At 39.9% G+C, this 16,420-nt stretch overlaps 1 protein-coding gene across 5 annotated transcripts in view; it reads right to left on the bottom strand.

Moving 5' to 3' along the window:
* Positions 1–16,420, bottom strand: part of LOC122552794 (synaptotagmin-14) — a 229,584-nt gene that overhangs the window by 134,225 nt on the left and 78,939 nt on the right. For 3 of the 5 annotated variants that reach the window (XM_043695732.2, XM_043695733.2, XM_087991305.1), the window contains one exon: positions 14,953–15,174. The exons of the other annotated variants lie outside the window; for them this stretch is intronic. In XM_043695732.2, coding sequence (XP_043551667.1) covers positions 14,953–15,174 — 222 coding nt within the window. The remainder of the gene's footprint in view (positions 1–14,952; positions 15,175–16,420) is intronic. 5 annotated transcript variants of the gene reach the window in all.

The following is a 16,420-nucleotide window of genomic DNA, read 5'->3' as shown; positions in this document are numbered from 1 at the left end:
AATGGCAATTAGAGAGGTAGCAAACATTTTAACATGGCAAAATCAGAGATCCAAGCTAACCCAATCTGTCTTTTTCCCAATAAAGTATTTGAAGATATTGAATGTTATATATCTTTAATTTATCAGCTCATTGATTCTTTCAGTTCTCCTTCTTGGTCTGCTCAACAGTTCTTTATAGTTTGGATAACCTCGATTCCTTTTAGTCCTGATGGCCAAAAGAATTCACGAACTCTCACAAACTGGGGATTCTACAAATGTAGCAAACTTCCCTGCTGCTAGGAAGAAACCATTCTTCCGAACTGAAAACCTTGTTCTTCTGCAAGGATGAAACTGCTCTTCTTCCAGCTTAAAAGTGTAACCTAATTCTTCTGAAGTGAGCTCAGACTAAACTAATTAATATCCCAATTATTTATCTTTCTCAATATCATTAACTTGACAATGTGAACATTTAATCAATTAAAACCACAGGTATCTGGCTAGATACTTATTAAATCATAAGCTTTCTTAGAAATGATTTATGCTGGCAAAATGGCTTTCCAACCTCAAAAATATAGTTGCTCTAACATAGTAGCAACAGATGGATTTTGGTTTCAGTTTCAAAATGAGAATGACATATGCATACTATACACCTGTCATACTCAATAAACAGACAGAGAATTCTACAGGAAAAGCCACAAAGTTCCTACAGCAACATCTCTAGAAGCAAAAAGGACATTCTAGCCACATTTTGAAATATTGGATCGATTGATAAACAAAAGTCTGAAAGAGTCTACAGCCAGGCCATAAACTGCAAACTAAATCTATTTGTTTTCTCTTGCTTTAGCATTTGGTAAAAATTACGAGTGTGCATAATGTGAAGTCAGAAGCTTGGTGAGTGACGGGACCTTAAGGTTTAAGTTACACATTCCATGGAGCGCAGAAGCTGAGGAGTGACCTAATAGAGGTTTATAAAATGATGAGAGGCATGGATCGAGTACATAGACAAGGTCTTTTCTCCAGGGTGGCATGTCCAAAACTAGACAGCATAGGTTTAGGGCGAGAGGGAAAAGATTTAAAAGGAACCTTAGGGGTAACTTTATCATGCAAAGGATGACAAAGGAAGTAAGGAAGGAAGAGGCTGGTCCAATTACAACAGTTAAAAGTCACCTGGATAGGTATATGAATAGGAAGGGTAGAGGGATATTGGCCAAATGCTGGCAAATTAGTCTAGATTTATTCCGGATATTTGGTCGGCATGGATGAGTTGGACAGAAGGGTTTGTACAGCGCTATGACTCTAAGTGATAGGGACAGAAGGGTGTGACTGTGAATCAGGTAGGTACAGATATTGAGAAGGTGAATGCAGACAAGTAACAGACCTTGCAATTGAGCAACATGATCAAGATTGTACGGACAGGAGCAGATTGACCATAGCACTATGATACAGCAAGTGATTAAAGAGGGGAGAGATAAAAGGAATGCAGCTGTAGTAGGGGACAATATAGTCAAAGGGATAGACACTATTCTCTCAGCTATGTGAAAATTTAGAAGGCTGTGTTGCTTGATCTGTGCCAGGGTTTGGGATATCCACAGCACTCGTCACTTTGTCACAGCATTCATGTTGAGGCCACAATTACTTACAATATATATTAGTGATTTGGATCATGGAATTGAATGTTCTGTCGCCAAATGTGCAAGAGACACAAAAAAAGGTGGGAAAACCAGCAGTGAGAATGACATACAGAATCTACAGAAGGGATACAGATGAGTTAATTGAGTGGCAAAATCTTGGCAGATCGAATATAGCATGGGTAATTGTAAAATTATGGACTTTGACAGGAAGAATAGAACAGCTAAATATTATTTAACAACGAAAGAATGCAGAAAGCTGCAGCACAGAGGAAGTTGGGGTATTTGGGTATGAACCACAGAAAGCTTGTATCCAAGTTCAGGAGGTATTAAGGGAAGGCAAATTGAATTATCAGCTTTCATTTTATAAGAGAATGGAATATAAAAAAAGGTAAGTCTTGCTAAAGCTTTACAGGGTCCTAGTCAGACCACACAAAATACTATGAACAGTGTTGGTCCTCTTATGTAAGTAAAAGTACTCTTGCATCAGAGACAGTCTGGAAGAGGTTCACTGTGTTGACTTTGGGTATGGAGAGATTTTCTTATGAGGAGAGGTCAAGTCACTTGGGCTCGTTTGGAAGTTTGGAAGAATGAAAGGAGACCTTATAGAAACATACAAGATTCTTAGGGGGCTTGACAGAGTATATGTGGAAAGGTTGATTCCCATTGTGGGAGAGTTTAGAACCAGAGGGCATAAACTCACAATGAGAGATCACACATTTACGACAGAGATGAGGAGGAATTTTTCTGTTAGATGCTTGGCAATCTGTCAAACTCATTACGCAGCAGGCTATTGAGGCTGGGTCGTTAAGTACTTTCAAGGCTGAGACAGACAGATTTCAAATCAGTCAGGGAATTGAGAGTTACAGGAATAAGACAGAAAAATGATGGTGAGAATTATCAAATCAGCCATGATCTCATTAAATGGTGGAGCAGACTTGATGGACCAAATTGTCTACTTCTGCTCCTACATCATATGATTTTGGGTTACGGAAAATTGATCAAAAGGAAAATGACGAGGCAATACATCAAGATAGCAATAAAGGTAAAGATAATTGGGCTACGATAGGAGGGACAATGATTGCATACCAGCATTGTATCAGTGTCCCAGCATTTAGGACTGATGGTTACAAATATAATTTGAAAAAACATGTCATTAAGGGTTATAAAAACAAAGAATTGTGGATGCTGGAATCTGAAATGAAACTGAAAATGCTAGAGGAATTCAGTAGGTCTGGCAGCATCTGGAGAAAAAGCAGAATTAAAGTTTCAGATCCAGTAATCTTTCTTCAGAACTGTAATTAAGGGTCTTGTATCCTAATGCTTGCAGCATCCATAATAAAACAAATTAATTATTAGCCTAAATAGAAATTCATAGGTATCACCTGATAGTCATTACACAGATGTGTCTGCAAAGAAACCAATGTTGGGGCCTGAATATCTAAAGGTACATAACAGTCAGGAAGAATAGGAAGCTGTGAAAATGTAGCGGAATTTATCTGTTAATGAAAGAGGGTATTAATACTGTGGTTAGTTTACCTTAATTCTAAAGTTCAAGTGTAGAATCAGTTTGGATGAAATTAAGAAACAGTAATTAGCACAAAACATTGGTTGGAGTTGTTTATAAGCCAAACATCAATGATAATACAAATTACTGTATAAATCAGGAAATTAGAGGCGTGTGTAACAACAGGGAATACAGTAATCATAGAGGATTTCATCTATAGAAAGGGTGGGTAAATCTACTTAGTACAAATGTTGTGGAGGATAAGTTTTTAGAAAGCATGTAAGATTTGCACTGGGGAACCAAGTAGGGAATGGGTTACTTCAGATCTAGTGTAATGCAATGACAACCAGTTAATTAACACTCTTGTTGTAAAGTTGGCTTCAGGAAAGAATGACATTAATACAATAGAATTTTATATTACATTGAAAGTGATGTACTTAAATCTGAAGCTAGGTTCTTAAATCCAAAGGAAACAAAGGAAGACATGAAAGGCAAATAAAATTACAGTGGATTAGGAAGCTAAGTGTTAACTATTGCCATATACCATCATAATTTTAAAGAACTAATTTACAGTTTCCAATCAAAATGTATTCCATTGATGCATCACAACCAACAAGTGTCCCAATTATGGCTAATGAAGAATTGCATTGGATTAAACAAATTTGCCAAAAAATAGTAAACATAGGGATTAGAATTCTGCAAAGAAAGACCAAAAAAAATGAAGAAAATAAATATGGAATATGAGAACAAACTTGCAAGAAACATAAAGCAAATTGGAAAATCTTTTATAGATATGCAAGAAGGAAAAGATTAGCAAAACAAATGTGAGTCCATTATGTGGAGGCAGAAGAATGTATAATAGCGAATGAGGAACTGGCAGAAAAATTAAATAAGAATTTTGCGTCTGTCTTCATAAAGTAAAATACTAAAAGCTTCCCTGAAATAATGGAGAATCGAAGGACTGTGTATAAAAATGTACTACAATAAATTAATATCGGTGAAAGTAAAAGTATTAAAGAAATTAATGGGACTTAAAATTGTGATATAAACTATTTATTTTAAGTTTAGGTTTGAATTTTTAGTTAATAACATCTGGGGTTTGTGTGTCTGAAGTTAACGATTAACTTGTAAATATTTCTGTAGCCATGGTGATTTCCTTTTAAAACAATTTGTGAGGGATACTTTAGCAAGCTAATGGATTTTCAGTTACTTTAGACATTTATGATCTAGCAAGGTAGGTAATTGTACCTTAAGGTTTCTGTTCAGAGTGTAAACTGGGGACTACAGACCTGGTTACCTAATATCAGTCAAAAGGAAACACAAGAGTCTAAAATAAAGGATATGATTATAGGAAACTTAGAAAATAATGGCTGGAATGGGAAGAGTTACACATTTATAAAAGGGAAATCATGTTGAATAAACCTGAGGGAGTTCTTTGAAATTGTAATTAGCAAGATAGATAAGGGAGAATTGGTGGATGTGCTGTGTTTAGATTTTCAGAAAGCTTTAATGTGGTTCCACTAAAGAGGTTCATAAACAAAATGAGAACATATGACATTGAGGATACCATACTGGCATGGATTGAGACAGAAAACAGAGTAGGAATAAATGGGTCACTTTCAGGTTGTCAGGATGTCTTTAGTGCAGTACTGCAAAAATCATTGCTTCAGCTTCAGCTATTCACAATCTATATCAATGATTTGGACATGGGGATTAAATGTAATATTTTCAAGTTTGCAGAGGACACAATAGTGTGAGCTGTGAGGAGGATGCAAAGACATTTCAAGAAGATCTGGAGAAAATAAGCGAGTGGGCAAAAGAATTGACAGATGGAATACAATACGGACAAGCACAGACACAAATATGACAAAGTATCTGGAAAAGGTTAGCAATCAAACTTCAAGTACACTGGACACATGAATGACAATGACAATGATCAGTGAGTGAGAAACCTGGATAGTGTGTTGCCTCCAGGGTGCCAAGGTCAGGGATGTCTCTGATCGCGTCTCCAGGATTTTTAAGGGGGAGGGAGAGGAGCCAGAAGTCGTGGTACACATTGGAACCAATGACATAGATAGGGAAAGGGAGGAGGACCTGAAAAGAGAATATAGGTTGGAAGCTACAAGGGAGGATGAACAGAGTAGAATCTCAGGATTGCTTCTGGTGCCATGTGCTACTGAGGCTATGAATAGAGAACATGTGGCTGCAGGGCTGGTGTAGGAGGGAGAGCCTCAGATATGTGGATTATTGGGACACTTTCTGGGGAAGGTGGGACCTGTACAAGAAGGATTGGTTGCACTTGAAATGAAGGAGCACCAATATCCTGGACAGGAGGTTTGCTAGATTGGCAGGGGGGTGGGAACCTGAACTACGGTTCGGATGATGGAGTAGCAAGTGAACAGCCAGATACAGCATGCAGAGTGTATGTGAGGAGCGATAGGCATTTGATAGAGAAAAGGTGCGGTCAGTGTGATGGGTTGAAGTGTGTCTATTTTAATGCAAGTAGTATCAGTTATAAGGGTGACAAACTCAGACCATGGATCACTACTTAGAACTATGATGTTGTGGCCATTACGGAGACTTGGTTATCAAAGGGGTAGGAGTGGTTGTTGGATGTACCAGGGTTTAGATTTTTCAAAAGGAACAGGGGAAAAGTAAAAGTGGTGGAGGAGTGGCATTGCTAATCAGGGATAGTATCACAGTTGCAGAAAGGGAGCTTGTTGAGGAGGGTTTGTCGACAGAGTCAGTATGGGTGGAAGTCATAAACAGGAAAGGTACAGTCTCGTTATTGGGAGCTTTCTACAGGCTCCCCAATAGCAACAGAGACACACAGAAGCAGACTGGGAGGCAGCTTTTGGAAATGGATAGAAGTAACAGGGTTGTTGTCATGAGTGACTTTATCTTCCCTAGTGATTGGAACCTACTTATTTCAAATATTTGAATGGAGCAGTTTTTGTCAGGTATCTGCAGAAAGGGTTCTTGACGCAATATGTAGATAGACCGATCAGAGGTGAAGCCATATTGGATTTGGTGCTTGGCAACAAACCATGGCAGGTGTCAGATCTCAGTGGGAGAGCATTTCGATGATAGTGATCACAACTCCATGACCTCTACTATAACTCATGGAGAGTAGATGGTATGAGAAAGTAGTTAATTGGGGGAGTGGGAATTACATTGCTATTAGGCAGGAACTGTGGAGCATAAATTGGAAACAGATATTCTTAGGGAAATACATGACAGAAATGTGAAGGTAGTTTAGGAAGCACTTGCTGATAGTGCTGGAGAGGTTTGACACACTGAGGCAAGGAAGGGATGGTAGGTTGAAAGAACCTTGGGTGACAAGGGATGTGGAACATCTAGTCAAGATAAGAATGAATCTTAACTGAAAATGTGTTGCTGGAAAAGCGCAGCGGGTCAGGCAGCATCCAAGGAGCAGGAGAATCGACGTTTCGGGCATGAGCCCTTCTTCAGGAATGAGGAGGGTGTGCCAAGCAGGCTAAGATAAAAGGTAGGAGGAGGGACTTAGGGGATGGGCGTTGGGAATGTGATAGGTGGAAGACAAAACTTGGAATATTGTGTTCAGTTCTGGTCACCTCATTATAGGAAAGATGTGGAAGCTTTGAAAGGGTGCAGAGAACATTTACCAGGATCCTGTCTGGACTGGAAAGCTTGTCTTATGAAGAAAGGTTGAGGGAGGTAGGGTTTTTCTCATTGCAGCGAAGGATGAGAGGTGACTTGATTAAGGTGTACAAGATTTTGAGAGGCATAAATAGGGTAGATAGCCAGAGACATTTTCCCATGGCGGAAATGTTTACCGTGAGGAGGTGTAATTTTAAAGTAATTGGAGGTACATTTAGGAGAGATGTCAGAAGTAGAGTCTTTACTCAGTGGTGGGTGCGTGGAATGCAATGCTAGCAGTGGTAGTAGAGTCAAATACATTAGGGGCATTTAAGCAACTCTTGGATAGGCACATGGAAATTAGTACAATGAAGGGTATGTAGGTTAGTCTGATCTTAGAGTAGAATAGAAGGTTGACACAACATGGAGGGCTGAACAACCAGTACTGTGCTGCACTGTTCTATGTTCTATATAATACAGGACTAAAGGTGTTATATCTGAATGTGCACAGTATAAGGAATAAGGTTATTGAGCTTGTGGCACAGATATGACATGGTGGCCATCACGGAAACGTGGCTGCAAGGGGATCAGGATTGGCAGGTGAATAGTCAAGGATATACATCCTACTGAAAAGATAGGCAGTGAGCAGAAGGAGTGGGGTTGCCCAGTTAGTAAGAAATGAAATTAAATCAATAGTAAGAAATGAAGTAGGGTCAGATGGTGTAGAATCTGTGTGGGTAGAGTTGAGGAACTGCAAAGCTAAAAACACCACAATTGGAGTCATGTATAAGCCTCCAAACAGGAGACAGGAGCTGGGGTGCAGGATACACCAGGCGATAGAAAAGATGTGTAGGAAAGGCAAAGTTACAGTGATCATGGGAGATTTCAATACGCAAATGGATGGGGAAAATCAGGTTGGTAGTGGTTCATAAGAAAAGGAATTTGTGAAATGTCTATGGGATGGCTTTTTGGAGCAGTTTGTGATGGAGCCCACTAGGGAACAGGCAATACTGGATTTAGTATTGTGCAATGAGGCAGACTTGTTAAAGGAGCTTAAAGTGAAGGAACCTTTAGGAAGCACTGACCAAAACATGATCAAATTTACTCTGCAATTTGAGAGAAGATAGATCAGAGGTAACAGTATTTCAGCTGACTAAAGGCAACTACAGAGACACGAGGGAGGAGCTGGGTAGAACTGACTAGGAGAGGAGCCTAGCAGGAAAGACAGTGGAACAGTAGTGGCAGGAGTTTCTGGGAGTAATTCAGGAGACACAGCAGAGATTCATCCAGAAGAAAAAGAAGCATGGTACAGGGAGGATGAGCTGAAAATGTGTTGCTGGAAAAGCGCAGCAGGTCAGGCAGCATCCAGGGAACAGGAGAATCGACGTTTCGGGCATAAGCCCTTCTTCGATTCTCCTGTTCCCTGGATGCTGCCTGACCTGCTGCGCTTTTCCAGCAACACATTTTCAGCTCTGATCTCCAGCATCTGCAGTCCTCACTTTCTCTCCACAGGGAGGATGAGGCAACCATGGCTGACTAGGGAAGTCAAGGATAACATAAAAGCAAACAAATAAGCATATAAAAGTGGTGAAGAACAGTGGGAAACTAGAGGATTGGGAAGCTAAGAAAAACCAACAGAGGACAACAAAAAAAGAAATAAGGAGGGAGAATATTAATGAGGGCAAGCTAGCCAGTAATATAAAGGAAGACTATAAGAGTTTCTTTGGATATATATATATATATATATATATATATATATATAGGGCAATGGAGAGGCAAAAGTGGACATTGGGCCGTTGGAAAATGATGCAGGTGAGATAGTAATGGGGAACAAAGAAATGGCTGAGGAACTGAATAATTACGTCATGTCAGTCTTCACAGCGGAGGATATGAGTAATTTCCCAAAACTCCAAGAGAATTGGGCAGGTAGAGCTGAGTATGATAACCAGCACTATGCTAGAAAAACTGAATAGTCTGAAGGTGAATAAATAACCTGGACCAGATGGACTACACCACAGAGTTCTAAAGAACATAGCTGAAGAGATAGTGGGGTTTGTGGTAATCTTTCAGGAATTACTAGAATCAGGGAGGGTCCCAGAGGACCGGAAAATTGCTTATGTAACACTTTTGATAAAAAAGGGAGTAAGGCAGAAGACAGAAAATTACAGACCAATTAGCCTAACCTCAGTCGCGGGTAAGATCCTAGAATCCATCATGACGGATAAGATTTTTGAATACTTGGAAGTGTATGGTAAAATAGGGCAGAGTCAGCACGGTTTCATCAAAGGTATGTCATGCCTGACAAAACGCTAGAATTCTTTGAGGAAGTAATGAGCAGATTACACCAAGGAGAACCAATGGATGTTATCTACCTGGACTTCAAGAAGGCCTTTGACAAGGTGCCAAACAGGAGACTACTGAATAAAATAAGGGCCCATGGTATCAGAGGCAAGGTGCTAGCATGGACAGAAGACTGGTTATCTGGCAGAAAGCATAGAGTGGGGATAAAACAGTCCTTCTCAGGGTGGAAGCCAGTGACAACTGGTGTTCCACAAGGCTCAGTGTTGGGATCACAACTTTTCTCTTTATACATTAACTATCTAGATGAAGGAACTGAGGGCATTCAGCTAAGTTTGCAGATAATACAAAGATAGGTAGAGGGACAGGTAGCACTGAGGAGGTGAAGAAGCTGCAGAAGGATTTGGACAGGTTCGGAGAATGGGCAAAGAACTGGCAGATGGAGTACAATGTGGGCGAGTGCAAGGCCATGACCTTGGTAGGAAGAATTGACTCATAGACTATTTTCTAAATGGGGAGAAAATTCAAAAGTCTGAAGTGCAAAGAAACTTCGGAGTGCTAATCCAGGATTCTCTCAAGGTAAGCTTACGGGTTGTGTCAGTACTTAGGAAGGCAAATGCAATGATGGTATTTATTTTGAGATGACTTGAATATAATAGGAGGGATGTACTTCTGAGGATCTATAAGTTTCTGGTCAGGCCACATTTGGAGTATTGTGCACAGTTTTGGGCCCCATATCTCAGGAAGGATGTACTGGCCCTGGAGTGTGTTCAGAGTAGAATCACAAAAATGGTCCCAGGAATGAACAGCTTAATATATGAGGAATGTTTGAGGACTCTGGGTCTATACTCGGAGTTTCGAAGGATGGGAGGGGGGATCTAATCAAAACTTACAGAATACAGAATGGTCTGGACATAGTGGATGTCGGATAGGAGAGACTAAGACCCGAGGGCACAGCCTTGGAGTAAAGGGAAGACCTTTTAGAATGGAGACAAGGAGAAACGTCTTCAGCCAGAGAGTGGTGAATCTATGGAATTCACTGCCACAGAAGGCTGTGGAGGCCAGTTCATTGAGTATATTTAAGATGGAGATAGATAGGTTCTTGAATGCCAAGGGGATCAAGGTTTACAGGGAGAAAGTGGGACAATGGGGTTGAGAAACATATTAGCCATGATTAAATGGCGGAGCAGATTTCCTGAGCTGGATGGCCCAATTTCTGCTCCTATACCTTATGGTCTTATGGAGAAATGTGAGGTCATCCGCTTTGGTAGAACAGCAGAAATGCAGTAAAGCTGACTCACTGAAATTCTAAAGGGATTGCAGCTGGAGTATTGTGTGTGGTTTTAGTCTCTTCACCTAAACAGTGATACCTGCCATTAAGCAAGTGCAACAAAGGCTCACCAAACTAATCCCTGGGTTAGAAGAATTGTCTAATGAGGAAAGATAAAATTGTCTGTGCATATATTCTGTGGAATTCAGAGGTGATCTCATTCAAAAATGCAAAAGTCTTAGAGGAATTGATAAGGTTGTTTGAGAAAGGATGGAGGAGTTGAGAACCATGAGACATAATCACAGAATAATGAACAGTCTATGCTGCACTGAGATGAGGTATTTCTTCATTCACTGGTGAATCTTTGGAATTCTTTGCCCCAGTGGAGATTCAGTCATTTACGATCAAGACTGAGTCTGATAGATTTCTACATATTAAGAACATCTAGACATACGGGGATAGTGCATGAAAATGGTACTGAAATAGAAAATCCACAATGATCTCAATGAATGGCCAAGTGAACTTTGAAAGGCTGAATGGTGGACTTCTTCTATTTCATACATTCTTATGTTAACCAATATCTACTTTTAATCTGAAATTCTGTGCATTGATTTCAAATTGCATTTGTTCGCACTTTTGGGACTTTAAACAGACCTGGTGCACCTGGTCATATCCTTATCATTAACCTTTCAACTGTAAATAGAAAAAAAGTACAAAATTTTTAGCAAAACAAACAAAAGCTTGTGGAACAGATATTCAGGAGACTTATTTTTATGCTGAACTTCAGTGGTTGAAAGATATTAAAATTAAGAAGGGTACACATCTTTGCAAACGTGAATCAAAAAATATTTTTATTTTGCAAACTTTATGCTTAGAACTTACATTTACGATTTCCAGCTCTTTTAAAACTTAGTTTTGTCTCTTATTTTATTTCCCCTCTATGGCCTTCTAAACTATTAGCTTCAGGTGGAGCTGCTTAGAATTGCACCCTAGATGGTTACAGGTTACTGGCGGTGGAAAATGCCATGGTGATTTGGTGGTGGGAAAGCTGCTCATTTGTTTGTGATAGCATTTCTGGATATTAAAAAAGGTTACAGGAAACTTGTACATATATGGCCACCTAGTGGATAAAATATCACCTACATATACCACCAAATTTCAAACCAATATGGAGACATTTCTCCAACTCAGTTTATGTTAATGATGCGTGATGGGACCCTAAGAAAGTCCTGATGCATGTCATATTTATAGTACCTTCATAGAAGTTTAACATTCTGATTACTGGGATAACCCTGTCCAGATTACTAATTACAATGAGCTCAGATAATCAGATTAATAAAGACTTGGGTTATTGGCAGTGTACATACTGGATTTTATGCAGATTTACATTGGCCAAATTCTTGAGCTGTACACATTTAGACTTCAGTACGTTTAATTTCTAAAGTAATGTCTGACACAACGTCAAAAGACCCTAGCAATATTTACCAAACTTCTAGACTTGGATAACACTGTGTTGAAAGATACAGATGTTTATTACAGCTCACTAATATATGCAAATATTACAGTCACAAGCACTCTGTGTCTGGACTATCTTAAGCTATTCAGTTACAGACAGTAACGGAATGTATCATGCTTTAAATACCCTGAGTTGAGAATCTGAGATCTTTATATGCAAAGCCACTAAAGGACCATAGGACTACTCTCTTCAAACCTCTGCTAAGGGATGAGGTTGAAAAAGCAGGACCTTCGTGGTGACCTCAGCCAGTGTGGGAATTGAACTGTGCTGTTGGGTCAGTTAGCTCAATTTGCTCGATGGCTGGTTTGCGATGCAGACCTTTATACCCTCAGATCACATACTATGATACAGTGATGATATCATAAGCAGATTTGTTAAAGGTATACTAATGTACTGACCATGAGACATAACATAAGTGGTTTCCTAGGGTTCTAAAAAGGGGGACAGGAAGAGAGCATACAGTGGCTATAAGTACTTTGTACATCATCTTTTCTGAACCCTTTCAAATTTCACAACATTCTTCCTTGAGGAAGGAGACCAGAATTGCACACAATATTCCAAAGGTCACTGCCAACCAGATCAAGTCTGCTCCGAGATTGGTGATTCACCCCACCAAACGTGGGTGCTGTACCAGGTAGGTCAATCTTGGACAGCCTCATGCTCCTCAACGATACAATTGCCTTTGTGCAGGACAGGGAAGTGGGCACCTGCCTCAACAGTCTGAATGAGGAGAAGGCCTTTAACATGTGGGATGAGCTCTCCAAAATGGGCTTTGGGAAGGGAATTTGTAATTGGATCAGACTGCTCTACACCAACATTGTGGGAATCAGAAAGCTTCCTGATCAGATTTGGAGTCAGACAGGGCAGCCTTGTCTCCTGCCTTCCTTGTGTGTTGTATAGAGCTTTTGCTGAGTCCATCAGGAAGAATGTGAGCCTGAGAGGAGTGACTATTCCAGGCAGTGAATGCCTGCATGACAAAGCCTCCCTGTACATGGATGATGTCACGGTTTTCTGCTCAGATCCACTGTCAGTGTGCAGACTCATGAGCATCTGCAACCAGTTTGAACTGGCCTCAGGAGCCAAGGTTAATCGAGACAAGAGCAAGGTCATGTTTTTTGCGAACTGGCCAACCTTTATACTCTTCAACGTCAGGATAGATTACCTGTAAGTGCTGGGAATATAGTTCAGAATGGCTACGGTGTGTACAAAAACTTGGGAGGAGCGTATTGCCATGGTGAGACATAAACTGTGTGTCAGAATTTGGTTATCAGGTTTAAGGCACTCTCTCTGTTGTTGTTCATAATGCAGGTCTGGTCTATTCCCCAATCTTGCACCATTACAGTCATTCAAGCCATCTTCCACTTCATCTGGAGGTGTAAGATGGACCATGTCTGCAAGGATACCATGTACAAAACACCGGATAAAATAGTGGAGGGAGTTAGAACATACCCTATGCCACCCTTATCCTGATGGCCATCTTTGTATGTGGCTGCATCAAGCTCTGTGTAGACCCTCAATAGCACAAACACCAAGTGTCACTACATTCTGTCCCTGATGTTGCGAAGAATGGGACTGGCCTCATTTCCGGAGACCAATCCAAGTAGTTGGACTGTTCCATATCACCTGTCCTTCATAGAGAAATTTGCAAAGAGAAACATCTTTGACCACAAGTCCTTCTGGGAAAAAGAAAGAGCGAGTCCTGTCGGGTTGTTCCCTGATCAGACTATCAAAGTCATTTGGCAAAATGTCTCATCACCAGAACTTTCCAACAAGTACCAAATCAGAAGTCAAGTGCCAAGTACCAAGACATCACTTGGCTGGTGGTGAGATCTATTTGTGAGATCCTTCTTAAATGCCCGACTGTGTGTGCAACCATATGCTGCCCTTGAAGCAGCTGTGGGGGCATGGGTGATGACTGCCATTGCAAAGGAAATCTGAGAAAGGTGCAGTGGTTTTTGTTGAGCAGCTTCATGATGTGGGATTCTGCTCTATGGTCTGTTCCCCAGGACACACACAGAGACAAACCGGAGCACCATCAAATCGATAAGAGATGCATTTTGGTCTGCCCGAAACTTGTTGGTCTTCCAGCGCAAGGAGTTGACCTCAGCTAAGTGTTGCAGACTGGCATATTCCAAAACTCCACGACTACATGCTGAGGGACATGCTTGGGGCAGCTGCTGCCAAGGCACAGTGGAGAAAGCCCATTGTCTGTCTTCCTGCAAAAGTTAAATGGATGGCTATTCAATGATCAGACATCCCTGTGCCTCAAATGCATGTGAATATAGTCGTAGAAGTAAGGGGTGCCTTTGGTTTTTTTAGTAGAGTCAAAGTCCAATGTTTGTTTGTACTCCTTTTGCCACTGTACAGAAATGAGCTGCTTTAGTGATTATGTTTGTATATAAAGATATTTTACAAATAAAGTGTTTTTTTGAAATACAAAAAAGTAGCTAAACAAATCTGGGCCTCATACTATTAACTTAAGTTTGGTTTGACAACTGCATTGACCCCTACCTGGGTAATTCTCACTACCAAGTTACTATCAGATTAAAGCTCCTGCAAGAAGGATCTATAAATTTAAATTGGTTCTGATTTAATCAATGTAACATCTCTAGTACAGATATAATACTTAAGGCAAATTTTATTAATTATTTTTAAATCTAATAATTTACCACAAATTATTCCTCAAAAAATAAATGCCAAATATATATATTAAACTGAATATACATTGAACTTGTATAAGTGATAAGTATACAGGGCAAGCCTTATTTTGAAAACTATCATGCACAAAATATTAGTAGATATCATTGTGCAAATAGTCAGCAAAAGTGAAAAAATGCAGTATACAAAGCAGAAAAGGTAACTAATATATAAATCTATTTCAAGCACAACACAGACCGATTTTGCCTTTTTGTTCATAGAGAGAAAGAAGTGAATTGTAATAAAATAATCACAATGGGCCGATAATCAAACTACTGAGACATATAATAAGAATCCTAATTAGTACTTTTTTATGTAGCCCTAAGTGTTCCAAAAGTGGTTGAACTTGACTAAAAAATTGCCCTCAACACAGATGATCTCATCATCTGCAATATCTTTATTTTTATCCGGAGCTGTGAAATCAAGCGAATTGTCTTACCTTCATCTGCAGATGCCTCACTGCTGTATCCATCATATTCAGCTGACAGAGGACTATATTTGAGTCTGGATTCCCACAAGTACCCTTTCTGATGGTGTCTGCTGTCTGATGCTGCACCAGAGGCGATCTGTGTTTTGGACAAAGCCTCATGGTATTTGCCAAGCACCTCATCTTCACTGTCTGATGAGGAACCATGGTGGTCTCCATCACCATAGCTGTTATCTGGTCAACACAATAATGACAGTAAGCATCAGACACCAATCCCAGACACACCAGAATACTGAACATGAACAAGTCACCTACTTGGTATGATACTTGTTATTTAATGTCTCAAGGTGTTATCCCACTCTTTCTCAAGATACGTTTTGAACAGATTTGATTAGATCATGCAAGAAACACTTCAGACACTAATAACAATAATCATATTTGTGACTTTGGTTAAGGTCTAGGATGCTTATGAATAGATATAATGGCAGTGAATTACGATATGGTTCCTCGCCTGTTTGATAGAACTTCAGCAAATGAACCCATGGAAACACTGGATAAATGGCTGAAGTTATGAGAGATCCCACCTGAGCCTTGCTTACAACATCCAAAGACATGGCTTTACGTTACATATTCTGCTCGAGCTCTCACTCATTTTTCTAGTCAGTTCCACTGCTTCAGTGTTATCAATCTGCTGTTTTGACCTTTTGTTCTGAACAAATTCCAACTTCAACTAGTTAAAGATTGGGAAGACTAAAGCTGTTGTCTTCAACCAATCCATTCTGTAACCTCTTGGCATTGATTCCATTTTCTTCTCAGCCACAATCTTAATTGTAGCTGACTGTACTCATCTTCACTATATGATGGCACAAGTTGAGTTTCTGCTCCCATATTCTTTACATTACAAAGATTATTTGCTTCCATATTCATAATATTGTCTGCCTTTATCCCTACTTTGGGCCATCAGCTGTTGAAACCTTCATTCTTGCCTTTTTCACCTCCAGAAGCAACGGATCCAACTTTCCCTTGACCAACCTCCCATAAACCATGTTTTTTAAGATGTGAATTCATTCAAAACATTTCTGCCTATTTTCTAATCCTGCTGACTGACTACCCTTATGTCACTAACCTAAGCTAGCTCCTGGTCCCCAGTGCCTCAAACTTAAACTTCTCATCTTGTGTTCCCTTGTGAATGATTCTGGTGAAAGACCACTAACTTGAAATGACAACTGTCTCCTTGGAGATTTTGTCTAACCTGCTGATAGGGTCCAGCATTTCCTCTTTTTATTTTATTAAATAATTTCCCTAAGCATGCTGCCCAGAAACCATTAAAAGAAATGTTGTTTCGTTCATTCCTCTAGACTCAAAATTGTCATTAAACATATATGCAGGACTTCACTCAATCCACTGGTGAATGCTAAACAGTATTGTTCAGAACTGTAATCATTGAACTAGTAGCAGAGAACCATGGCCACTGCTAATA

The sequence above is a fragment of the Chiloscyllium plagiosum genome, unplaced genomic scaffold (genome assembly GCF_037043375.1).
Source record: "Chiloscyllium plagiosum isolate Xiang-an unplaced genomic scaffold, Cpla_swu_hap1 HiC_scaffold_10, whole genome shotgun sequence".
NCBI classification, from domain to species: domain Eukaryota; kingdom Metazoa; phylum Chordata; class Chondrichthyes; order Orectolobiformes; family Hemiscylliidae; genus Chiloscyllium; species Chiloscyllium plagiosum.
Note: the sequence above shows the minus strand (reverse complement) of the source record. Positions and strands in the feature narration are given on the sequence as shown.